The sequence below is a fragment of the Rana temporaria genome, chromosome 5, assembly GCF_905171775.1.
Source record: "Rana temporaria chromosome 5, aRanTem1.1, whole genome shotgun sequence".
NCBI classification, from domain to species: domain Eukaryota; kingdom Metazoa; phylum Chordata; class Amphibia; order Anura; family Ranidae; genus Rana; species Rana temporaria.
The window spans coordinates 413561078-413587549 of record NC_053493.1 but is presented as its reverse complement, the minus strand read 5'-3'; the positions used below and the strand labels follow the sequence as shown (position 1 = coordinate 413587549).

Below are 26472 nucleotides of genomic sequence, written 5' to 3'. Positions count from 1 at the left end.
TAGGTACGCCAAGGTGTGAATGCAGCCTTACCAATCATTGCACACAGCTCATTCCTTCCAACGTCCTGGGTTGAAGGACATTTTTTTTTCACCAACCTTCCTGTCAGGGTCAGGCACAGAGACCAGGAGCTATAGCAGGAGAGAGGCTCCCACGACCAGCAGGACAGGTATAGAAGCAGGGCACACTGGCAGATGACGTGGGCTCACTCAAGCATAAAGCAGTAACTGGTGTTTACCAGAGCTCCTGATGGTGGAGATGGGTTTAGCTGCTTGTTAATACCAGGTTGCGGTCCTCAGGATCGCCACACCAGGAGGTCAGCAAGCCGGGATCCAGTAGCAGATATAGCAGGTAGGGATTGAGCAGAAGCATAGTCAGTAACAAGTGGTAGTGGAGATAAGGACAGCTGCAGGTAGACAAAGGAGAAAGATATTGGCTGGAGAGAGCACAATAATCCGACAAACAGGAAGTATAGAGACATGGCATAAATCAGGAAGTTCATGGGAGAAGCAAAGAGTTCAAGGTTCAATGGAAACAAGACAGAAGACAAAAAAGTACAAAGAATCAGGGAGCTGTCCAGCATCTCAGACTTGGCAATAAGAGCCACTGCCAGACACAGCAGAGGTTGTGGGTTTGGATCCTGATCCTGACAATGCCACACTCCTTATTTACCATCGACCAATGTACACCGCTCATTACATCCCAACTTCCCAGGGTGAGGAACGCCTTTTATCCCCAACCTACCACACTCCTAATGCATCATCAATCAATGCATTTGTAGCGCCTGGTTACTTCAAAGTACCGGTGCTATTTAAATTTAGAGGGAAATCAGAGTGTTAATTGAACTCTGATCTAGTTAATGGCCCGGATTCACATACACCGACGCAACGCAGAGAGGCAAGCATGGAATTCACAAAGCAAATGCTCCCAACGTTGCGCCGGCATAACGTAAATTCGTAGGCGTAAGCCGGCCTAATTCAAAGTAGGTGGAAGTGGGCGTGATCCATTTAAATGAAGCGTGACCCCATGCAAATGATGGGCCGAACGAACAGTGCATGCGCCGTCCCGTGGACGCATCCCAGTGCGCATGCTCAGAATCGCGTCGAAAATACTCCCTAAGATACGTTGAATCACTGCCTACGACGTGAACGTAACCTACGCCCAGCCCTATTCACGTACTACGTAAACGACGTAAATAACGACGGCTGTGTTCCCTGATGCAGCCATGCTGCTGACTGCTTTATGAGTCGTAACTTTACGCCGGACGTACGACTTACGTAAACCACGTATATTAATGCGTCGGGCGCAAGTACGTTCGTGAATCGGCGTATCTCACTCATTTGCATATTCGATTCGTAAATCAATGGGAGCGCCCCTTGCGGCCAGCGTAAATATGCGCCCACATCAATTGTCCCCACTGTGCCCACATCAATTGTCCCCACTGTGCCCACATCAATTGTGCCCACATCAATTGTCCCCACTGTGCCCACATCAATTGTGCCCACATCAATTGTCCCCACTGTGCCCTGTAAAATGCTGCCAGTCAGATTGCCCCCCCCGCATGGCACTTACCTTTCTGGGGTCAGCCATCCTCCTTCCATGGTCCCTCGTTGTCTTCTCCCGCCCTCGATAACGCTTCAGCCAATCAGGTTACTAGTAACCAGAACCGGTGAACCTGATTGACTGAGACGTCTGTCAGTGTTAGCCAGGGAACCCACCCCCCCATGCGCCCCCTGGCTAACTATTTGGAAGCCGATTACAGCCTGAGAGCCGCTGGCTCTGATAGGCACTTCCAAAGCCTACCAGCTGCCATTATTCAGATGGCCGACGCTCACCAGGGGGCCGGCCATCTGAATAGTGGGCGGCAGCAACAATACATAGATTCATGCAATGCATGAATCTGTGTATTGTATTCAGTGGCGGTGCAGGAGAGAGAGGGGGCGATGCTCCTGCTCCCTCTATGGACGCACCGCCATTGCATTTCATGATTATTTCTGATAATGATTTTAATGTCATCATATCACTACCTGCTAACAATGGTGTCACCTCTATTTCTCTCTCTGTAGGTGGTCGCTCTGTGTACCTACCCAGACTTGCTGGACACTGATCACTTTGCAGAGGACGCTAAGCATCGGGCCCGGGAGATGTTGAAAAACTTGGATAATGGTTCAGTGGGTGAGTCTGGGGTAGATCGTCAGTCTGGGGTCATACACAAGAGCAATTTTTAGATGCATTACTGCAGCATTTAAACCAAAGTAAGCACAATGAGTAATGGAGTTATTCAGTTTCTATGTTGCTGTACAAACTGCACTTTTTTATTACTTTTTTGCATCACCTCAATACAATCAAATAAGACAAAACTTCTGGTTTACGCGATAATGCCACTAGCTCCTCCCTGACGCTTTTCTTTACAATCACATGACTTGCATGTCAGCATTGAGGTGATGCCGATGCCTTGGCACCTTAAGGGGGTGATACATGCAGTTTTAGGCTATATATACTGCTGTGCATCAGTTCACAATTTAACAACTTGCCGACCAGCCGCCGTCGTTTTACGGCGGCAGGTCGGCTCCCCTGCGTGAGAGCCCGTAGCTATACGTCGGCTCTCGCGCAGGCCACTAGGGGTGCGCACATGCCCGGCGGGCGCGATCGCCGCCGGGCACAGGCGATCGCTCGTTACACACACAGCTTCCGGTCCTGTCAGGGAGAGAAATGCTGATCTTCTCTTCATACAACGTATGAACAGAAGATCAGTCATTTCCCCTAGTGAGGCCACCCCCCCTACAGTTAGAACACACGCAGGGAACATACTTAACCCCTTAGTAATCCAATGCATTTTTATAGCACTGATCGCTATAAAAATGCCAATGGTCCCAAAAATGTGTCAAAAGTGTGCCCACATCAATTGTAGCCACTGTGCCCACATCAATTGTCCCCACTGTGCCCACATCAACTGTAGCCACTGTGCCCACATCAATTGTCCCCACTGTGCCCACATCAATTGTAGCCACTGTGCCCACATCAATTGTCCCCACTGTGCCCACATCAATTGTCCCCACTGTGCCCACATCAATTGTAGCCACTGTGTCCACATCAATTGTCCCCACATCAATTGTCCCCACTGTTCCCACATCAATTGTCCCCACATCAATTGTCCCCACTGTTCCCACATCAATTGTCGCCACTGTGCCATGTAAAATGCTGCCAGTCAGATTTCTGGGGTTCACCACCCTCCTTCCACGGTCCCTCGATGTCTTCTGCCGCCCTTGATGACGCTTCAGCCAATCAGGTTACTGATAACCAGAATCAGTGAACCTGATCGGCTGATACGGCCATCAGTCTTATCCAAGGGACGCAGCCCCCGTACGTTCCGAGGATAAGACATCCGGGAGACGAAGGGCTGTACTCGGCTGTACTTGGCTGTACGTTATTCAGTTAGCCGGCGCCCTATGTCCAGCCACCTGAATAGACCAGTGGCAGCTGGCCACAATAACATACACTCATGCAATGCATGAATGTATGTTATTTGCACGGCGCTGCATTTTAAAAGCCTTAAAGGGCCCGTGTTTTTTTTTATGACTACAGGAGGGGGTGGGGGGGGGGGCGGCGCCCGGGCGCCCCCTATGGAGGGGCCGCCACTGCTGGAGTGCCAAGCTAGGGACCCAGCAGGGATGCTTGGGTGATGCTTGAGGAAGATACCACCGAAAAAGCCTTGAGGAGCTCAAGGGATTCAGAGTCAGTGAATCAGAGTGAGACACTAGGAGCTCAAGGGGCTGAAGCGCTACAAGTGGACATTGTAGTGAAGCTAAGAGAACAGTTGAACTTTGCGTTAGGAACTGTTAAATACTGTTGCCATAAGAGACAGCAAACCTGCACCTTGCTGGGGCCTTTCCCTATACGGCTGTGTTCCTATTGAAGTCTCAGTGTCTGCCTATTGAAATTGCAACCACTTAAGGGTCTTCTGGCACTAACCCTCTTTCCCTTGCAAAATATAAAAAGGACTGTTAAAAGAGATAAAACCTCTTTTGCATCCAAGAAGTGTCTGGCGCCCAATGACTTTCACCATCTTTGCACCCAGTATGCCTCACAACCCACTACATATTGAAGGATGTCAGTGGTCCGTGACCCTCAAAGGTTCTCATTAGACTGGAAGAGGTTAGAGATTCTGCTACATTTATAAAATTGTATTGGTTAAAGCCCAGAAGTTTCTCTTTGTGTCTCCACAGGCAGCTACAATCCAAATTTCATTGATCTGGTTATGCCCCCCAAGATCGCCAAGTTCATCGAACAGAGAGACGGCGGAGTCCCCAGTAACCCCAGGGATATTATAGTGACCGGGGGGATATCGAAGGCCATTCTGGTGAGTCTGTGAGTGGCACAATATAGAGTCATTGACGACCTCTGAACTCTGTTAGTGGCAATTATTCCCCCTCTGCGTATATATTAGATTCGTTATTTTTGCCTGTGACCCCATTTAGGGCAGATTTCCCTTCACTTCCTGCCCCTGTGACACCCCGTAAAGGAAATGGGAGGAGCTACGGTCACTGGGACAGAAGTTCTAACTAGGGTTGTCCCGATACCGATACTAGTATCGGTATCGGGACCGATTCCGAGTATTTGCGGGAGTACTCGTACTCCCGCAAATACCCCCGATACCGAAATAGAATCCCCCCCCCCGCCGTTACGCCGCATCCCGCTGCCGTTACGCCGCATCCCCGCTGCCGCCGACTGCTTAATACGCATAGGGAACATCACAGCTTTCATTTGAATAGCTGTAATGATTCGCGCCGCGTATAGACACTCCCCCTTGCTCGGGTGAACTGCGCGTATTAAGCAGTCGGCGGCAGCGGGATGCAGGTAAGGGGGACATGGCTGGATATGGGGGGAGACATGGCTGCATATGGGGGACGACATGGCTGCATATGAGGGACATGGCTGGATATGGGGGGGAGACATGGCTGCATGGGGGGAGACATGGCTGCATATGGGGGACATGGCTGCATATGGGGGACATGGCTGGATATGGGGGGAGACATGGCTGCATATGGGGGGACATGGCTGGATATGGGGGGAGACATGGCTGCATATGGGGGACATGGCTGGATATGGGGGGGAGACATGGCTGCATATGGGGGGACATGGCTGCATGGGGGGGGGCATGGCTGGATATGGGGGGAGACATGGCTGGATATGGGGGGGAGACATGACTGGATATGGGGGGAGACATGTCTGCATATGGGGGACATGGCGGGATATGGGGGGGACATGGCTAGATATGGGGGGAGACATGGCTGGATATGGGGGGAGACATGGCTGCATATGGGGGGACATGGCTGGATATGGAGGGGGAAATGGCTGTATATGGGGGGAGACATGGCTGCATATGGGGGGAGACATGGCTGCATATGGGGGACATGGCTGCATGGGGGGGGGACATGGCTGGATATGGGGGGACATGGCTGGATATGGGGGGGACATGGCTGGATATGGGGGGGACATGACTGCATATGGGGGGGGGACATGACTGCATATGGGGGGACATGGCTGGATATGGGGGGGAGACATGACTGGATATGGGGGGAGACATTTGTGGGGGGACATGGCTGCATTTGGGGACACATTTAAAAAAAAGTATCGGTATTCGGTATCCGCGAGTACTTGAAAAAAAGTATCGGTACTTGTACTCAGTCCTAAAAAAGTGGTATCGGGACAACCGAAGTTCTAACCCTTCCTCACTCTACTAATAAATGTGTTTTTTATTTTCTTTGTGTCCCTGTTATGGGAGATTTTTCATTATATCATGTACTGACAGATAGGAAATCTCCTCTATGGACCTGACAGAGGCTCAGAAGGCTGGAGTTCTTCTTCAAAGAGAACCTGTCACTATCACACATATGAAAGGCATCCCCCCCCCCACCCATGCTTCTAGACAGGACTAATATTCCAGTTACAGGAGGATGTGGCTGAGCTGAATCACCTGCTGGGTATTTATATGTCCTGAAGATGTAATGGTGAGATTTTATTCTACACCTAGAGTCTCACTCCTCCTGCTGCATATTTCATAATGAAAAATAAACATGGGAGCGGCCTTGGCAGGAGGGTATAGTTGGGATCCGAGGCACAGAGATCTCCCCACTGGTGTCCCCAAGAAGCAAGTGATTCCACCCAAAACTGAACCCTGAGAGGAGCAGAAGGCAGATACTTTTTATAATATTTGGCTGATAGATATTTTACAAATCTCTAAATGAGGGTAAGGTGGATACAGGTGGCTGTTATTCCCTATTGGCTGAAAATATGACCCACCAATCATAGGAGATCCATCATTTTGCAGAATTCACATTGCACAGTAGCATGCATACAGCCAAGCTTTTTTCAATTTCTGTGCACAATACAACTTGTCACATAATAGGCTTATAATAGATGTATTTTCCAGCATGCAGGTCATTTTCTCTGACACCTAATTCAATCCTGGAAGGTTTCTGATGTCCCTCATTCTCTGTTTCTCGGCAGAACGTGTTGGCACTGGTGGTGAATGAAGAGGAGCCGCTGAAGACGGGCATTGTGGTCCCCGTGCCGCACTATCCGCTCTATTCAGACGCCATCGCGCTGTTTGGTGCCACAAAGGTGGAGTATGTCCTGGACGAGGAGAACGGATGGGCGGTGAATGTGGACCGTATTCGGGAATCTCTCAGAACGGCCCGGAAAAACTGCAACCCAAAAGTCCTGTGTGTCATCAACCCCGGGAATCCCACCGGTACGGACCCACCAGGACTGTACTGATTTGCCAGGTTTTACTGTCCACATGATTGCCCCCAGCCAATGCACATGCAGACTGGGCCTCCCAAAGATCCTATTCCAAGTCTGACAGATGTGGGCTCTCTCTAGGCCAGTGGCCCCCGAGGTTGGATGTGGCGCTTTGCTTGCCTTTATCCGGCCCTTGAGGCATTATTCCTGTCACTGACACCAACAATGAGGCACTATTTCTCCCACTAACACCAACAACGAGACAGAATTCCTTCCACTCACACCAATAATGGGGCACTATTTCTCCCACTAACACCTAAAATGGGGCACTATTCCTCCCCTAATACAAAAGATCGGGCATTTTTTACTACCACTGGGCACAGGTTTACCCCAAGACGGCAGGAAGGTGGCCCGCTGTGGGATTGTAATAAAGGGTCCCACAATGGGAGTAAAGGGTCCTTCATGTTTTTTTGCACCGGGGCCCTGAAGGTTCTAGTTATACCTCTGACTACTGCGCAAAGTGAAAGAGCCCCGATTGGCTTAAAGCTTGGCCCCTCTTTCTTCCAGTCTACGTGCTACTGTGCAGGGGGTGATAGTCGGCTGATATCAGGACAGGATGACAGGAATGTGCTAATGAGACAATATACGCCTATGACTATGTGATAAATCTGCTTTCTCCCAATCACAGGACATGTACTGAGCAGAGACAACATCGAGGAGATCATTAGATTGGCTGCTGAAGAGAATCTGCTGCTTTTTGCTGATGAGGTGATAATACTATTAACCATATTATTATTATATTAATATGCCTAAACAGATGATATCTCAGTTAAAAGCGAAGTCTAGTGTCACCCACTCTGCTGTGGTTCTGGTCTCTTTTTCCAAGCAAATTCCCAACCTTTGTGTGTCCAGCAGGGATGATCCGAGCTTCTAGATTCTCACAATTACAACCGACGATTAGAGGGAGCAATATAAAAAAAAAAAAAAAAAAGTGTCATTAATCCACTCCATCAGAAATTGGCCACATCAGGTACCTGCTAGAAGAGACAATTTTGCAGGTTGTCTTTGTATTGTTATTAGTTTTTAGATTCACGAATCTCCCCCCCCCCCCTTCCCTAAGGACTCCCCTGCAATTCCCATGACTCTCCTGAAACCGTCATGACTCTCCTAGAATCTCTCTGTAATCCCCATAACTTTCTTGGAACCCCCATGACTCTCCTAAAATCCCCCAGAATACCAAGGACTCTTGTGAAACCCTTCAGGGCTCTCCTGGAGACCTCTGGTCTTTCCTGGAATTTCTCAAAACTCTTTTTAAACTCCCTATACTATCCTGGAATCTTCTGGGACTCTCCTGGAATCAATCAGAACTCTTCTGGAGCCCCCATAACTCTCTTAGAATTAAAGAAGACTCTTCTGGAGCCCCCAGAACTCTCTTAGAATTAAATAAGGCTCTCCTGGAACCCCCAGGACTCTATCAGAATCCTTAGTGACTCTTCTGGAACATGCAGGACCCTCCTGTATTCCCCCAGGCTCTCACAGAATCCCCATCTGGGACTCTCCTGGAATCCATCAGAACTCTTCTGGAAGCCCCCAGAACTCTCTTAAAATTCAAAAAGACTCATCTGGTACCCCCAGGACTCAGAGTCCTTAGTGACTCTCCTGGAATTCCCCCAGGCTCTCACAGAATCCCCAGGGACTCTCCTTGAACCCCCCAAGGCTCTCCTGGGAATACCCAGGACTCTCTTGGAACCCTCCCAGGAATCTCCAAGACTCCCTAGGACTCTATTGGAATCCCCAAGAGCTCTTCTGGAATTCACCAGGACTTTCCCAGAATCACAAGGGAGTCTTCTGGAACCCTCTCCTGTGTCAGGTCACCTGTGGCCAGGTGACAAGTGCACCCCGTTGGGGTCAGGGATGAACCACAGGGTAGTGAACCCTTTGGCCGACTGCTGCAAACAGAGGGGAAATGTAAGCCCAAGATTCCCCAGGGCGCGGAGTCTAAAACTCAGCTTTGTGTTCACCAGAGCCTCTGGTGGTGAGGATTGCCTTCGCCGCAGCTGGATCCAGGTCGCGACCCCTGGGGTCCCCAAGGTCACGCTCCGCAGGGAGAGAGGGGAAGCAGCAACCCGGACAAGCAATAGTGATGTGCAAGCCGAGGTCGGGGTAACAGGCAGACAAGGGTAATCGAGGAACAGGCCAAGGGACAGGGAAACAGGCTAACTGGAGAAGTCAGAGACGAACCAAAGACCGTACACAGAAAGGTAAACAAGCACACGGCAGACAGGAACAAGCTACAAACAAAGGTTGAACAGCAAAGCAGACTAGCAGTGCAGTGGTTAATATAGGCTTCCTGGGATGGCCTAGGGTGGAGCCATACAGGGAGGAAGGTGATAAAAGACAGCCAGAAAGAGGGTCAGGCCTCTAATGAACACATGGAGACAGGTAAGCTGCCAGACTTTATTGCATATCCATGACATCCTGTAACCCCACAAGGCTCTCCTGGGAATCCCTGGGACTCTCCCGGAATGCTCCAGGAATCTCCAAGAACCCATAGGACTCTCTTGGGAACTCCTGGGACTCTTCCGGAACTCTCCAGGACTTTCCTGGTATCGTGCAGCTTTCCCTCTACTGAAGTTTTGCCCTCACTAAGAATTTGGTTTGTGTTAGCTGCTGCGAAGGTTCCAGCTGAATCCCAAAGTTTTGGCCACCAGAAATTGCGAATGGTCCAAAACCCACTGGCCAATTTTTACCAAGCTATGCCTGCTACAGTTATCACTTTTTTTAAAAAGACATCTTTCTATAGATTTCAGATCTGCCTTGGCTGTTACTGCTGCTGGTCAAACAAGGCTTATCACCACACAATGAAGAAGGAAGTGTCCTTGCTAAAACAACCTAAAACAATTGTTCCATAATGCTGTATACAGTTTTAAGGCATCCTCTAAAACTGTAATTTAACCACTTAAGACCCGGACCAAAATACAGGTAAAGGACGCGGCCAGTTTTTCTGATTCGGCACTGCGTCGCTTTAACTGACAATTGCGCGGTCGTGCGAAGTGGCTCCCAAACAAAATTGGCGTCCTTTTTTCCCCACAAATAGAGCTTTCTTTTGGTGGTATTTGATCACCTCTGCGGTTTTTATTTTTTGCGCTATAAACAAAAATAGAGCGACAATTTTGAAAAAAATTCAATATTTTTTCCGTTTTGCTATAATAAATATCACCCAAAAACATATAAAAAACATATTTTTTCCTCAGTTTAGGCTGATACGTATTCTTCTACCTATTTTTGTTAAAAAAAATCGCAATAAGCGTTTATCGATTGTTTTGCGCAAAATGTATAGTGTTCAAAAAATAGGGGATAGTTTTATTGCATTTTTATTAATAATTTTTGTTTTACTACTAGTGGCGGCGATCAGCGATTTTTTTTTTCGTGACCGCGACATTATGGCGGACACATCGGACAATTTTGACACATTTTTGGGACAATTGTCATTTTCACCGCAAAAAATGCTATAAAAATGCATGGTTTCCTGTGAAAATGACAATTGCAGTTTGGGAGTTAACCACTAGGGGGCGCTGAAGGGGTAAAGTGTGACCTCATATGTGTTTCTAACTGTAGGGGGTCGGGGCTGGACGTGTGACGTCATTGATCGTGCTTCCCTAGATAAGGGATCACACGATCAATGACAGCGCCACAGTGAAGAACGGGAAAGCTGTGTTTACACACAGCTCTCCTCATTCTTCAGCTCCGCAGGACTTCAGCGGCGATCGGGTCCGCGGGACCCGCGGCCACGGAGCTTCGGACCGGGTCGTGGGCGCGCGCCCGCGACCCACGGCTCTTCACTTAAAGAGGACGTACCTGTACGTGCTTGTGCCCAGCCGTGCAATTCCTTTCTGATCCCCCGAGAGGCAATCGGATTTTCCCCAGATCAACTTTACCTATATGTTAGTACCCAGCTATGACTAAGCACTAGTTCCAGTGCGAAACGCGTTAGCAGCCAGGTTTTATTTATTTTGTTTTGCTGTGACTTGTAGTGCTGTCCTTCTTTTAATAAAACATTTGGAATATACAGTACAGCGCTCAAAGGAAATTGAAAAAGATCGAATGTAAACAGATCTTATGTATGGCTATAATAGCTGGTGAGTAATGAGCGTTTCTCGCAATATCAGATTACAGTGGAAAAACCAATATGTGACACAAAAAACATATAGGTATAAGTGCAAAAAGGTTAAAAAGGAAATAAAGAAGAAAAGTCCCACTACATATGATGAGTGAAAAAATATAAAAAATCCATCCTCATGGGATAAAGCTGTCCTTAACCACTTCCCGATGGCCGTACGACTATTTACGGCCGCAGGGTGGTTCTACTTCTCTGGGGCGCTGTCATTTGACGTCTGCCCCTTTCCGCGTTCCCCGCGCGCGTTCCCGAGCGCGCAGCGGGGAACTGCTGTGCTGGCCGTGTCCCTTGGACACAGCCAATCACAGATCGCCATAAATGGCCAATCGGAGTGGCCGTTTGCTAGGCGATCTGTGCGGCCAATGAGAGATGATCTCATATGTTTACATAGGGGATCATTTCTCATTGCCGGCTCTCACAGACAGCGGTGCTGTCAGGGAGAGAGGAGACCGATCTGTGTCTCTTGTACATAGGGACACAGATCGGTCACCTCCCCAGTTACCCCCCTCCCCCCACAGTTAGAACACTAAGCAGTATACACATTTAACCCCTCCCTCACCCCCTAGTGTTAACCCCTTTAATGCCAGTCACATTTATACAGTAATTAGTGCATATTTATAGCACTGATTGCAGTATAAATGTGAATGGTGCCAAAAATATGTCAAAAGTGTCCGCCATAATGTCGCAGTCGCAATAAAAATCGCAGATCGCCGCCATTACTAGTAAAAAAATAAATAATAAAAAATAATAATTCTGTCCCTTATTTTGTAGGCGCTCTAACTTTTGCGCAAACCAGTCGCTTATTGCGATTTTTTTTTTTTTTTTTTTTACTAAAAATGTGTAGAATACGTATCAGCCTAGACTGAGGATAAAAAAAAATGTTAAAAAAAAATTGAGCTATTTATTATAGCAACAAGTAAAAAAATTTTTTTTTTTCAAAATTGTCGCTCTATTTTTGTTTATAGCGCAAAAAATAAAAACCGCAGAGGTGATCAAATACCACCAAAAGAAAGCTCTATTTGTGGGAAAAAAAGGACGTCAATTTTGTTTGGGAGCCACGTCGCACGACCGCGCAATTGTCAGTTAAAGCGATGCAGTGCCGAATCGCAAAAAGTCCTCTGGGCAGGAAGGGGGTTTAAGTGCCCAGTAAGGAAGTGGTTAAGGAGTGAAACCAAATGGTCATCCAAAAGATAGGTAGAAGGATAGAGCGAACTTCATCCACCAGAAAAAGGCACCCAGCAGTAGTATTGCAGTCTCCTTACCCTATTAATGTGACCACTATTACAGTGGTCTCAGCAAGTGTGGGGATCTTAGGTCTCCCTCCGGACCTTCGATGTCCGTTTATCTTGAATGATCAAAGAAGAGAAGAAAAGACCAAAAGCTATGCACTTACAAGACCATGGAAATCGAATAGCGATGTAAACAGATCCAATTGTAATGGAGGTGCGGCAGCTTCACCTCCTTCTCCTGCCTGTGTGTACTCCGTGCTTCCTCGTCTGGAACGGCGTGAAGACATCGAATCTGCAAGTCACACCTACGCGTTTCGTCGCCACGGACGTCGTCTGGATTAATAAAGGCTACAATTTGTTCAGAGTGCGGCTGTCCAGAGACATCTTTTGTTCCTGCCTTGCCGAGTGCATTGCCTGCACCTGAGTTATCTGTTACGGTGGATCTTCATTTGGGTTCCCATCTGGAGCGGCTACTCCCTCTCTCCTATGTTAGTACCCAGTTATATTATGTACATTTAGGAAAGAATCCAGGCCGTTCGTGAAGCAATCTACTCAGCTGGCCAGAACCACCTCTGGAGGGAGTCTGTTCCAAATTTTCACAGCTCTTACTGTGAAGAATCCTTTTCGTATTTGGAGATTAAATATTTTTTCCTCTAGATGTAAAGAGTGCCCCCTTGTCCTCTGTGATGACCTTAGAGTGAATAACTCAACACCAGTGGTGGCTGGTGCTCAACATTTTTTGGGGGGGGGGGCGCAAACGAAAAAAGAAAAAAATTGCAGCCTCACTTTGCCCTTTAAATGCAGTCAGTGTGCCATGCCATCAAACGCAGCCACTGTGCCATGCCATCAAACGCAGCCACTGTGCCATCAATTGTCGTCACTGTGCCATGCCATCAAACGCAGCCACTGTGCCAATTGTCGCCACTGTGCCAATTGTCGCCACTGTGCCAATTGTCACCACTGTGCCCATTGTTGCCACTGTGCATGTCACTGTGCCCTTTTATTGTTGCCACTGTGCCCTTTGTCACCACTGTGCCCATTGATGCCACTGTGCCCTTTGTCACCACTGTGCCTTTGTTGCCTCTGTGCCCATTGTCGCCGCTGTGCCCTGTAAAATGCACTTACCTTACTCTTTCCACGTCCCTCGATGTCCTCTCCTGCCTTGGTGACGCTTCAGCCAATCAGGTTACGGATAACCAGAATCGGGGAACCTGATTGGCTGAGACGGCCGTCAGTCTTATCCAAGGAACGCACCCCCCATACGTTCCGAGGATAAGACATCCGGGAGCCAAGGGCTGTACTCGGAAAGCCTATCAGAGCCGCTGGCTCTGATAGGCACTTCCGCACAGCCAACCAGCTGCCGTTATTCAGGTGGTCGGCGCTCAAGTTCCGGCCATCTGAATAGACCAGCGGCAGCTGGCAACAATAATATACATTCATGCAATGCATGAATGTATGTTATTAGACTCAGTGGCGGGCGAGAGCCAGAGGGGACAGCGCTCCAGCGCTCTCAATGGACGAACCGCCACTGCTCATCACCAAGTTCACTATATGGACCCCTTATTTATTTGTACATGTTGATCATATCCCCCCTAATTCTCCTCTTCTCAAGAGTGAATAAATTCAGATCCTCTGATCTTTCCTGAATGAATGAATGAATGAACTGAATCGCTTCTGGGCGCTAGTTGTTCGTGTCTCTTGACATCAGAAGAGCAGAGTTTTGATCTGTCTTCTGAAGGTCAGGTGGTTTTCCTCCAACCGAATGCTGGTTGGTAAAGCGTTCCATAGTCTCGGACCTTGGAAAGCAAACCTTCTTTCTCCTTTGGACTTGTATCTTGCTTTGGGTACCTTGACCAGATTTTGGTCGGTGGATCGCAGAACGCGATTGGAATTATGGAGTTCTATCTTGTCGCAAAGATATTGCAGAGCCTTCCCATGGATGCACTTATGTGTCAGGCAGAGTGCTTTAAATGCAATTCTGTCTTTTACTGGCAACCAGTAAAGGGTTCTCAACGAAGGTGAGATTGATTCCCATGGTTTTTTCCCAGTCACCAGTCTGGCGGCCGTATTTTGAACGACTTGCAGACGGGAGATTTGGTACTTCGGGAGTCCAAGGTAAAGGGCATTTGCATAGTCCAGTCTGGAATTCACAATTGTTCCCACCACAACTGCTACGTCTTCTTTGGGAATAAATGAAATAAGTCTGCGTAGTAGGCGCAACAGATGGTGCGCTCCGCTGACTACTGACCCTATTTGTGCATCCATTGTCATGAAGGTGTCGAAGACCCCGAGACTTTTGACTTTGGAGCTAGGGGTGATGATTTGGCCCAGAATGGGCGGGGGTGTCCAGGTTGGTGCCGGTTGACTCTTGCGGCTGGCGTGTAACATGAGAAGTTCTGTTTTAGAGCTATTAAGTTTAAGATAACTCTTAGTCATCCAGTTTTCTATCGAAGAGAGACATTTCTCTAAACTGAGATGATGATCCTTTTTGTTGCAGATGCGAAAATACAATTGCGTATCGTCTGCATATGAGTGATAAAGTAGTTCTTGGCTACTGATGATTTCAAAGAGAGGACGAAGATAGATGTTGAAAAGCACCGGTGACAGGGGGGACCCTTGGGGGACTCCACATGACACCGTGCGCTTTCCAGACGTGAAAGATCCCAGTTTCACTGTTTGTGATCAGTTTTCTAGAAAGGAGGAAAACCATGGTAAATCACCTTCTGCGACTCTGGCTACTTCAGCCAGTCGCGTCAGTAACAGTTTATGGTCTACCGTGTCAAAGGCTGCGCTTAGGTCCAGCAAAACCAGGAGACAAGCTGAGCTCCTCCATGCCTCCTATCAGTTTGGTTGCCCTTCTCTGCCCGATATCCTTTTTGTTGTTCTACAATAGCTTGCTTAATAATCTTGCTTATTAACCCTACAAATTGCAAAAATTAAATAACAAGAATCACCCCTCCGTAGACTTTGATGGGATTCGCAGAAAAGTTTACAAACTTTGAACTTTGACCAAGATTCATGAGACAAACCCAGACATTAGTTTTCACTGTATGTAGAGCATTGTGTTTCCCTCAGGAGATCTGAAGACCTTTGCTCGTTTCTCTCTATTTTTTTTGTGCACTTGGCACCATATACACCATTAATCTGACCCAGTGACTGGTTCTCTTTGCTATGTTCAGAGGCGGTGTATGATGTCAGGTTCGAGGATTGTATTGCTGTTCTCTCTCTATCTTTCATAGGTCATCCTCCTGTCCGGTCACACTGTGTTTTCTCAGCCCACTCTCTCCTCTCCCCCAGGTCTATCAGGAGAACGTCTTCGCCCCAGGATCTGTTTTTCATTCCCTTAAGAAAGTTCTGTTTGAAATGGGGCCGGAGTATTCCGATCGGGTTCAGCTGGTGTCCATCTACTCCATCTCCAAGGGGATCAGCGGAGAGTAAGTGTCACATATCCATCCAAAGCGGGCTTAAAGCGGAAGTAACTCCGTCCATAAACCAGTTACCTTTCCGGCACATGCCCTGTGTTCTCAACCACCCAATGGCTTGTGTCATAACTGATCACATGTTCAGCATCATGGCAGTTGTAGATTAAATAGAGGCCAAGATGGCAGCTTCCTTGGCTGAAGACGATGGGGGGTTTTACTTACACTTTAATGTGAAGCTTGGACAAATAACTCCTTCCTAAAAAGGGGTTGTAAAGGTACAAATTTTGTTTTCCTAAATAGCTTCCTTTCCCTTAGTGCAGTCCTCCTTCACTTACTTCATCCTTCCATTTTGCTTTTAAATGTCCTTATTTCTTCTGAGAAATCCTCACTTCCTGTTCTTCTGTCTGGAACTCCACACAGTAATGCAAGGCTTTCTCCCTGGTGTGGAGTGTCGTGCTCGCCCCCTCCCTTGGACTAAAGGAGAGTCAGGATGCTCTCTACATTGAAGCTAAGGAAAGAAGCTGTGCGTTAGTGGGCGTTGTGACTCTCCTGCAGGGGCGGACTGGCCATTGGGGCTCTTGGCACTGCCCGAGGGCCCCATGCATCTAGGGGGCCCCATCAGTGTTGCCAGGCTCAATAAAACCAGGGACAGTATGTAAAAATCTGTGTTTTTGTTTTTTTTGTTTTTTTTTACTTTTTTCCCTGATATGTCCGAAACCAACATTCTTTTGATGTGAAAATCCTGAGATTTTAGCTGCCCTGCCTCCTGGCGTGGTGGCCATCTGTAAGCCCGGGGGCCCCATAATCTTCTATTGCCTGGGGGGGGCCCCATGATTTGTCAGTCCGCCCCTGCTCTCCTGTAGTCCAAGGGAGGGGACGAGCACGACACTCCACACCAGGGAGAAAGTCTCGCATTACTGTGTGGAGTTACAGACAGAAGAACAGGAAGTGAGGATTTTTCAGAAGAAATAAGGACATTTAACCACTTCAATACCAGCCCATCGTCATATGACGTCCACAGATGGGATCTCCCATCCTGGGTGGACGTCATATTACGTCCTGGACTTTGCGGGGGGATATCTGAATGATGCCTGCAGCTAGAGGCATCATTCAGATATCCATGTCTTCAGCCGGCGATCTTGTGCACCATAAGAATGATCATAGCGGCAGTTCCGCCGCTTGATCGTTCTTATAGGCGGCGGGAGGGGACATCCCCCCTCCCGCCGCCATACGGTGCTTCTCCTGGCTCTCCCGTGCCATCGGGGGCCCGGAGAATGAATCGTCCGGCGCAGGCAGGAAGCATAGAGATGACCGATAACCAGATGGTCACCAGTCATCTCTATGACCGTCGGAGGCCCGGGTGCGATGTGATGATGTCATGCCCGGGTACCCGGAAGTAAGCAAAGACGCGATTGCGGCTAGTGAGCAACACTGATCATGAGATCGGCTAAATTTTTTTCACCGATTTCATGTTACGTTCAGCACGTACGGAGGCACTCTGTTCCATTCAAGCTCGCGTCATAACTTGCTTCTGAGCATGCGCGGGTTTAAAAACGTTGTTTTAAACGTCGTTTTAGCCTACACACAGTCATTTTTTATGACACAAAAAACGACGTTTTGAAAAACGACATAAAAAATTGAAACATGCTCGAATTTTTTTTTTGTCGTTTTTCAGAAGACATAAAATTACGTTTTCCCCACACACGGTCATTTTAGATGACGTTTTTAAAAATGTCGTTTTTTTTTCATCACAAAAAACGACCGTGTGTACGCGGCATCAGAGTGCCAGCAACAATTAGCACTAGATCTCCTCTGTAAATCTAAACTGGTAACCTGTAAAAACTTTCAAAGCGTTGCCTATGGAGATTTTTAAGTACCAAAGTTAACCAAAGTGCCATTCCATGAGTGTGCGCAATTTTTATTTTTTTTTAACAGAAAAAGGAGTGTGCGCAATTTTAAAGCGTGACATGTTAGGTATCTATTTACTCATGTAACGTTATCTTTCATATTTTACCAAAAAATTGGGCTAACTTTACTGTTTTGTTATTTTTTTAATTCATGAAACAATTTTTTTACAAAAAAAAGGTGTTTAAAAAATTATTGCGCAAATACCGTGCAAGATAAAACGTTGCAATGACCGCCATTTTATTCCCTAGGGTGTCTGCTAAAAAAACATATATACTGTACCGGTCGCGTAATGCCCTGTACACACGATCACTTTTTGTGATGAAAAAAAATGTAATTTTTTATCATGAAAAAAAATGAAATTTTTCCAACTTCATCATTAAAAATGATGTTGCCCACACACCATCATTTTTGAAAAATGATGAACAAAGTGACGGCACTCTAAAGGGGAAGTTCTATTCGCCTTGAGGCTGCCTTTAGCTGGTTACTTGTTAGTAAAAGACGATTCGTGATTTTTTGTCTGTTACAGCGTGATCAATGTGCTTACTCCATTATGAATGGTAGTTTTACCTCCCGTCTCAAAACTTGCTTCTGGGCATGTGCGGGTTTAAAACATCATTTTTGCCCACACACGATCATTTTTTATGACACAAAAAATTACATTTTAAAAAATGACATAAAAAATTGAAGCATGTTCAAATTTTTTTTTTGTCATTTTTCAGAAGACATAAAATGATATTTTGCCCACACACGATCATTTTAAATGACATTTTTAAACATGTCATTTTATTTCATCACAAAAAGTGATCGTGTGTACAGGGCATTACCCTTTGTCGGATTCCTGATCTTATGTCTTCTGTTTTGTATTATATCTGTCAAAAAAATTCTAATAAATACTTATTGAACCTAAAAAAACATATATAATGTTTGGGGGTTCTGCGTAATTTTCTAGCAAAATAATGATGATTTGTACATGTAGGGGAGAAGTGCCAGAATAGGCCCGGTATTGAGGTGTGTATAAAAGCCCCGTATTGAAGGGGTTAAAAGCAAAATGGAAGGATGAGGTAAGTGAAGGAGGACTGCACTAAGCCAAAGGAAGCTATTTAGGGATTTTTTTTTTTTTACCTTTACAACCCCTTTAACCTCCTTGGCGGTATCCCCGAGCGTGACTCGGGGGGTGGTTTTTTCATGCCAGGATCGGTATCCCGAGTCACGCTCGGGGTAGATGTGCAGAGCGTGCAGCGGCGTGGCTTACCTTCTCGCTGAATCCACAGGCTTGGTTTACTTACCTTGTCCCTGGATCCAGCGATGCCACCCCGCTGTGTGAGCGAGCGGGTCTTCCTCGCTCGATTCACAGTGTCCCCGTATGCTGCCGATCTCCGTTCCCTGCGACGTTACGACGCACGGGGGCGGAGAACGGCACCAAATTCAAAAAGGTAAACAAACACAATACATACAGTATACTGTAATCTTATAGATTACAGTACTGTATGTAAAAAATACACACCCCCCTTGTCCCTAGTGGTCTGCCCAGTGCCCTACATGCACTTTTATATAATACATTTTTTTATTTCTGCCTGCAAACTGTAGATTGTCCATAGCAACCAAAAAGTGTCCCTTTATGTCAAAAATGGTTTTAGAGCAGCTAGAAAACAGCGATAATAAATTATAATCACTTGCAGAATTGTGCGACAATTCTGTAACTGAGCAAATTTCAGTGATTTTGAGTTGATTACATTATTGAATAATTTTTATTATAATTATATTATTATTTGTTTTAATTATTTATAATTATTTATTATATTATAATTTATAATTTTGTTTTTAAAAAAATGTCATACCCGGGATGCCTACTAGACTCTTGTTTGGTCAGATTTAAATGAGTTATTCCTAAGAATTGCAGGCCTACAGTATAAAACGTCAAATTTCCTTGCAAATAATTGTACCGCTTTTGGTACGTAATTTCAGACAGAATCATACCGCCAGGGAGGTTAAGGCAACTATTGCCAAACCTTTCTTAACTGGGGATTGGTAGGGGGGTTCCTTACTGACCCCAAAAAGGGGATCTTGGATCAGAGTATTCCTATAATACCCTATTATAACTAAAGCTATCAAATCATCTTAATAATTAATTCATTATTAATTCATATATCATGAATATTTAAAATCCATCATAAACCTTGACTAGTGTAGTCCAGATGTGACCCAATAACCTTTGACCGTTGCGACCCCAAGTACTCCACCCCTTAATTGTCCCCCACTTACTATAGAGTAAAGAGACCACACCTTTGCTTTGGAGTAAACTGGCCACAACAGCCTATTTTATTAAAACATAATCGCAATAAAAAACTCCAACTTAAATGAAACAGTAAATATCCAACATATCAATGACATACAATAAACCCCACTCTGTTGGTCCTTTCTGGCAGCCCACCCATTCTCCACCATTTTACCATATACCAGATGAACAGTGCACTGCGAGCAAACATTAACCTTAGGCCTCCAGTCCGTGTAGTACGCTCGGAGACAACCCCCGCCCGCAGTGCAAACATTACCGTATACCAACTAACCTTTCGCTGGAATACACCTAAGGGGCCCATAATACTGATGAGCCCCCCACCCCTGTTTTCACACGTTTTCTACTGCCACCATAAAGGACCAACAGAAATAACCGCCACAGCCCGAAAGGATGACACCTCCACCTTTAAGGGCCCCCCACCCAACCTCAGCGCTCTCTGAATCCCTTCCTGTATCCCCATTGACCAAAGCGCAATCCCCACATCCGTCAGATGAACCCCGTCCCTCCTCAGATACATGCCTACGTTGGTCTCCAATTCCTGGTGCCGTACCACCAGCCCCCCAAGGCGTGCCAAAAATTTACCTACCACCCGGTTAACCCGAGTCCTGGCTCTGTTGAGCCTGGTCACTGACCGAGCCTTGCGCCACTGTGTGCGGGCGACAATTTCCGACCACACCAGCACCGTCCCCGGAAAGGCCGCTCGCAGCCGCTCAAAATCCGCTTTGATGTCCGTAATCAGAGCCCTGATTTTACGGACACCAAAATCATTCCCCCCCGCGTGAATAACCAGAACATCGGGGGGCCTGTCCAGTCGGGCGTACCTCTCGACCTCTGGTAGCACCCTACCCCACATCATCCCAGGTATCCCCAGCCACCTCAACACCGCTTCCTTCCTGGAAATACCCAGCTGCCTGCCTTCCGGCTTCTCATCAGCCCTTCTCGCCCCCCAGCAAACATACGAATGTCCGAAAATCCAGACGAGGCGTGTAGTCCCTCCATCTGAAATGAAATAAACAATCCACAATGCTCACCAAAGAACGCCAACCCGTTAAACCATGCCTAAAAAGCCCCCCCCCTGGCATCACTCCCCTCCCCTTTAACCAACTACCAACTGTGGGCGCACGTACAACCGGAACCTCCGAGATTCCCACCTGCCGATCTTACGTACTGCCGCCTCGTTCATCCCGCACCTGGCAGCTTCGGTAGCCGCCCCGATACGGAAGGAGTGAGACGAAAACTCGGAACTGTCCAAGCCCAACTCTTGCAAGCACCTGCGAAAAACAGCCACAAATTGGAACTTTGACAAGAAAGACCCATCCTCGTGCCTAAGCAACGGCCCGCCCCCTTCCGGCCTAACCCCCAAAAATGCCTTCACGGCTGCCACCGGACACACTCTGGCCCCCGGCAAGGAAAAAAGAACCACGTCCACCCCTCTGCCCCTCTGGTCGGTTTTTGATCTGCGCAACCGAATACCCACCTTGTCCTCCGATATCCACACATCTTCCTTCATCAGCCCCCCGGCCCTCAGGCGGGAAGGGCTAACCAATTCGCTAATGCGGAACGCCCCGTAAAAGGCCAGCGAGAAAGCCGCCGCGAATAACAGGCATTCATACCGCCCCGTGCACACCCCGTCCAAGGCCCCCCTGATACTTACCAAATTGGCAAAAGAGACCGGCCTCCTGGCATCCTGCACCTTCCGACCTTTCCTGTAGCCCTTCACTGCCTGTTTAACCCAAAAGTCCTTAGTCCAATCCACCCCCCCCACCAGCTTAAAAAAGAACGCTAAACCCGCCAACTTTTTTTCGATGGAGGAAACGGACACACCTCGCTCCATGTTCCTGGCTACAAAATAAATTACCTGCAAACGCTCCTCCGGCCCCCCGCTCACAACCCCAGCTTCGGCACCCAACTCCAACCATTCTTTCCATACCTTGGCGTAGGCCGACCATGTGGCCGTGCTAACGGACTGCTTAATCCACGAGGCGGCTATTCCAGCGCCAGCTCCCAAATCCAGCCCGGGCACGGGACCCCGACAGCCTCCGCGGCCGGGGCCAGCTCTCTGAACTTGTCCCACTGAAAACGAGACAATGAGTCAGCCAGCGTGTTCTCGACCCCCGGGATATGCACGGCATAAATGAAAATGTTCAGTTGCAAACACCTCAACACTAAATGCCGCATGAGCCGAATGACCGGTTGTGACGACACGGACATGCGGTTCACTACTTGGACCACTCCCATGTTGTCACAATTCAGCCGGAGTTTTAGGTTGCTGCCGGCCTCCCCCCAAAGCTCAATGGCCAACACCACTGGAAACAGTTCCAGCAGCACTAGGTTCCGGATAAAACCTGCCTCCACCCAAGACCTCGGCCAAGGCTCTGCGCTCCACTGCCCCTTGAAGAAAGCCCCATAGCCCGTGGACCCCGCCGCATCCGTCACCAGTTCCACGTCGAAGTTACTCACCGGACTGGACAGCCACATCGACCTACCATTGTAGGATGTCAGGAACTCATCCCATACCTTCAAGTCCTCCCGATGCTCCTTAGCCAAACGAATGAAATGATTGGGGGCCTTAGCCCCCGCCGTAGCCGCCGACAGCCGTCGGCAAAATATCCTGCCCATGGGAATGATCCTACAGGCGAAATTAAGTTTTCCCAACAGTGACTGCAAAGTCCTCAACTGCACCTTCCGCAATCCCTGAAACTCTCTAACTTCCGCCTTCAAGGCCTCGAGCTTATCCCTGGGAAGGCGGCACTCCATTACTTCTGAATCGATCACTATACCCAGAAAACTAATCTCCGTCGTGGGGCCTTCCGTTTTGTCGGCCGCCAATGGCACGCCAGAACGTCCCGCAATGTGCTGCAACGTTGACAGTAGAGTCGCACACACACCAGAGGAAGGCGGCCCCACGCAAAGGTAGTCATCAAGATAGTGAATGATCGAGTCCAGACCCGACACATCCCTGACCACCCATTCCAAGAAGGAACTGAAGGTCTCGAACAGCGCGCAGGAGATGGAGCAGCCCATGGGTAGGCACTGGTCAACATAATATTGGCCCTGCCAGCAACATCCCAACAGCCTAAAACAGTCGGGATGCACCGGCAACAACCGAAAGGCAGATTCGATGTCCGCCTTGGCCATTAAGGCCCCACGTCCGTACCGCCGCACCCACCGGACCGCCGCATCAAACGACGTGTAAGACACCGTGCAAGCGTCCGGATCGATAAAGTCGTTGACCGAACCCCCTTTTGGGAATGACAGGTGGTGAATAAGACGGAATTTGTTCGGTTCCTTCTTAGGCACCACCCCCAACGGAGACACCACCAGCTCCGGCAAGGGCGGGGCCGCAAACGGCCCGCCCATCCGGCCTAGTGCCACCTCCTTGCCCAACTTTTCCCCCACCACCCCCGGATTAAGGAGAGCCGATTTCAAATTTCGTGCCACCGGCGGCACTACCACCAGCGAACACGGTATTTTGAAACCGTCCCTGAACCCCGAGGACAATAGTTCTGCCGCTGCCTTGTCCGGGTACCTACTTAGGAAAGGCTGCATCCTTTCCCCCTTCACCGGAGTCGTCCCTTTTCTGAGCAGCGTCCCCGGCACGCTTTCCCTTTTTAAAAACTTGGCCGCGGGATGGGAGCCCCCACACCCTGAGCACTCGTGTTTGAATTTACACGATCCTCCGAATTTGCAGGCGTTCTCATTGAACTGCCAGCAAACTCCCCACTTCTTACCGGCCGACGGTCCTGAGGAGGTCGCACCCCCGGCCCCACCGTGAAAAGACTGCGCCGGGGCCTTAGCCGCCGCCATGAGCCGCATCCAGAGGCTGATATCCTTCTGATCCCAGCGAAGAGAGGGCCTCACCGCCCGCCGCTGCCGGAACTGCTCATCGTACCTGAGCCAAGCCGACCCCCCGTACACCCGATGCGCCTCCCCAATTGAATCCATGTACCCGAACAACGCCGAGCAATGTTCGGGGTTTTTCTCGCCGACGACGCTAGCCATAATGGCGAACGCCTGGAGCCAATTCACGAAAGTGCGCGGAATCAACCTATAACGCCTCTTCTCCTCATCCTCCTTTTTAGAATCATCCGGCTTCACCCTATCGAGGTTGAATTTCTCCAACGGCAACAGGGAGAATATCTCTACATATTCACTTTTGTAAATTTTTTCCTTTACCTCCTGCTTTAAATGACCCCCTAGCGGACACTCGTAGCAGATATAAACCTCGCCCCTCGCCGCATCCGCAATACGTACCAGATCGGAACGAGTCACCACCTCCGGGGCCCCCCCTGACTTGTCCTTCACCGTCACCACCTGTCCCGCCACTGGGGCCACTGGGGGAAGCTGCGAAGACGCAACCCCCCCTCCGGCCGGGGCATCCCCCCCAACCGTGCCCGCAGCCACAGGTGTCCACGGAGCCACCTGTGGCGAAGGGCCCTGTACCGCAGCCACCCGGCCCAAAAGTTCCTTGAGGCCCCCCACCAATTCAGTCAACAAGGCGTCAGACCCAGAGGCGGCAGGCGCAACGCCCGCCACCACCGGTGCTGCCACCGCCACTGGCGGCGGAGGTGCCGACACCCCCCCCCTCCCCACTCCCAACAATTCACACAATGCGTCAGCTAAAGAGGATACATGTAATGTAGTGGACTTACCAGGCCTGCCGGGGGACACCCCCGCCGCCGTAGACTGGACCTCCACCGCTGACCCTCTGTCCGGCTCCCCATCCTCGTCTTCCGATGGCACACCCTCCGACCTGTCCTCCCCGACTGGGATCGGTGCGGCCGACAGCCCCTCAGGAGAAGATGACCTGGAGGCCCCGGAGTCCCCCCTCCGGTCCGGCCGGCCTTTTGCTGCTCCTCTGCCCCGCGTTGTTGCAGCAGGCAGACCACCCGACGTTGATTCTGTGCTAACCCCCAGCCGATCACCGCTGCCCGATGTCCTCCGCTCCGAGCCCCGCCCACCTGCGGAACCGCCGGCCCCACGTGTAGAGGGCCCCGCAGCCGTGCCAGGTGGGTCTGAGGCCTTCTTTTTTCCCCGTGCAGCCCCCGTTCCCGCAGCAGAAGGAGAAGGAGTCCCCCCCCCACCGCCCGCATGTGAGGAAGCGGCGCCGACACGGCCCGTGGCCCCGCCCACCGACGGAGGTCGGCGGCGTGTGTCCTCTTCCGTCCCCCCTGCCTCACTTCTGGTCACCCGCTTCGGCGGGGGGGCCGACCGCCCCCCCGGAGGGCTCCGAGCCCCCCTTGCAGTCCTGGATGAGGGCCCCGGAGAATAGCGGGCCGGAGGCCGCGACCTCCGCCCGCGTGGGGTCAACTCACCGCCGCCCGATACTCCCGATCCGCCCGCCTGTTCCGCGACCCACTCCGCAGCGCGCCTCTCCAGCCACTCTGTGCCCCGATGTGCTGCCTCGGCCCGCAAGCGCGCAAGCACGAGGTCGACGGACGCCATCTTGTTTTCTGAGAGCAGGAGGAAAAGCTGTTTCCTCGGTGCTCTCCTGACTGCAAGTGACCGCCTTGGCCCCGCCCCACCCTTTTTTAGGGTAACTCCCCTGCCACTATCAGCCAATCCTGCTCCTCCTCTGAACCTGATACTTCTAACTCCCCCGCCCCTCTCTAAACCAATCCAGAGAGGCCCGGAGCAAAACAACAAGACATCAGCGCAGGGCCGGCCATGACGGGGTTAAAGGAAAAGCCCTGCCATGGTCGGAGGGAGGGGTCAGTGAGGAAGGAGAGCGATGGGAGGGAGGTTATATATTTCCCCTCCCACGCTTCCCGGTTAACACGTGGGGAGAAGTTTCTGTGCCTGCTGGGGACTTGCTGCTCTGCCAGAAACGTAAAGGGGTGAGGTAGGCCGCGATCGGGTGCTATTTTTACCGTTTTTTCGGCGTTTTAGGTCAGCGCTGCTGGGGGGAAGCTAGGCCCTGAAAAAAAAAAAAAAAAAAAACCAGCGCCGCTAGGCCGCAGCCGGGGACTCAATTTTAAGCTCATCCAGCGGCCTGTACCATGGCTGGGGTCGAGGCCATGATCGCCCAGCTCAGGCAGGAGGCGGATCGCCGCGGTGAGGGGTGGCTGCAGTCCATGCTGGGGCCGCTCCTCCCGCACGGGGACACGGGGAACGATTCACCCGGCCGGGGGGGCGGGGGGGGCACCCCGCGAGCGGGGGGGGCTCATACTGCCACCCAGGATGTAGCCAGCAATCCACCCGTCCGGGGGGGGGGAGGAGGACACCCCGCGATCCAGGGTGTCCCGGCCTCCGGCACGCTATTCCCCGGGACCGTCCACCCGGTCCCACAGGAGAGGGGGCAGCCCCATCCGGGCCTCCTCGGGCCCACCCGCAAAACGGACAGCGGCGGCGGCGGGGGGCGCCAGGAGGACACCGATCGGCAGCGGGGAACGGGGAGGGGGCGGCCAGGGGGCTCCAAGGCGGCGGCCAGGTCCGCTCGGCGAGAAGATCGGAGGGATGCGGGCTCCAACCCCGGTTGTGCACCGGTGGGCCGAGAGCCTCGGCGAAGCACATCTGTCCCTGCGGTGGCTAGCTCTTCAGCATCCGCGGCTAGCCACCTCCAATCCAGCCCCGTGGTGAGGGAGCGAGGGGGAGGGGAAGACGGCAGAGTGTCCGAGGCGCCGAGAAAAGCTATGCGGAAGTCGGTGCACGGGTCCAGGGCGCGCAGCGAGAGTGAGTCCAGCTCTGGGCCCGCGGCT

General features: G+C 50.0%; 1 protein-coding gene across 2 annotated transcripts in view; it reads left to right on the top strand.

Annotated features, from left to right (window-relative positions):
- The window catches only part of LOC120941589 (alanine aminotransferase 2-like), a 60241-nt gene that overhangs the window by 13528 nt on the left and 20241 nt on the right, over positions 1-26472 (top strand). For both annotated transcript variants that reach the window (XM_040355092.1, XM_040355093.1), the window contains exons 4-8: positions 2065-2173; positions 4225-4358; positions 6509-6752; positions 7431-7510; positions 15446-15582. In XM_040355092.1, the coding sequence (XP_040211026.1) occupies positions 2065-2173; positions 4225-4358; positions 6509-6752; positions 7431-7510; positions 15446-15582 (704 nt within the window). The remainder of the gene's footprint in view (positions 1-2064; positions 2174-4224; positions 4359-6508; positions 6753-7430; positions 7511-15445; positions 15583-26472) is intronic.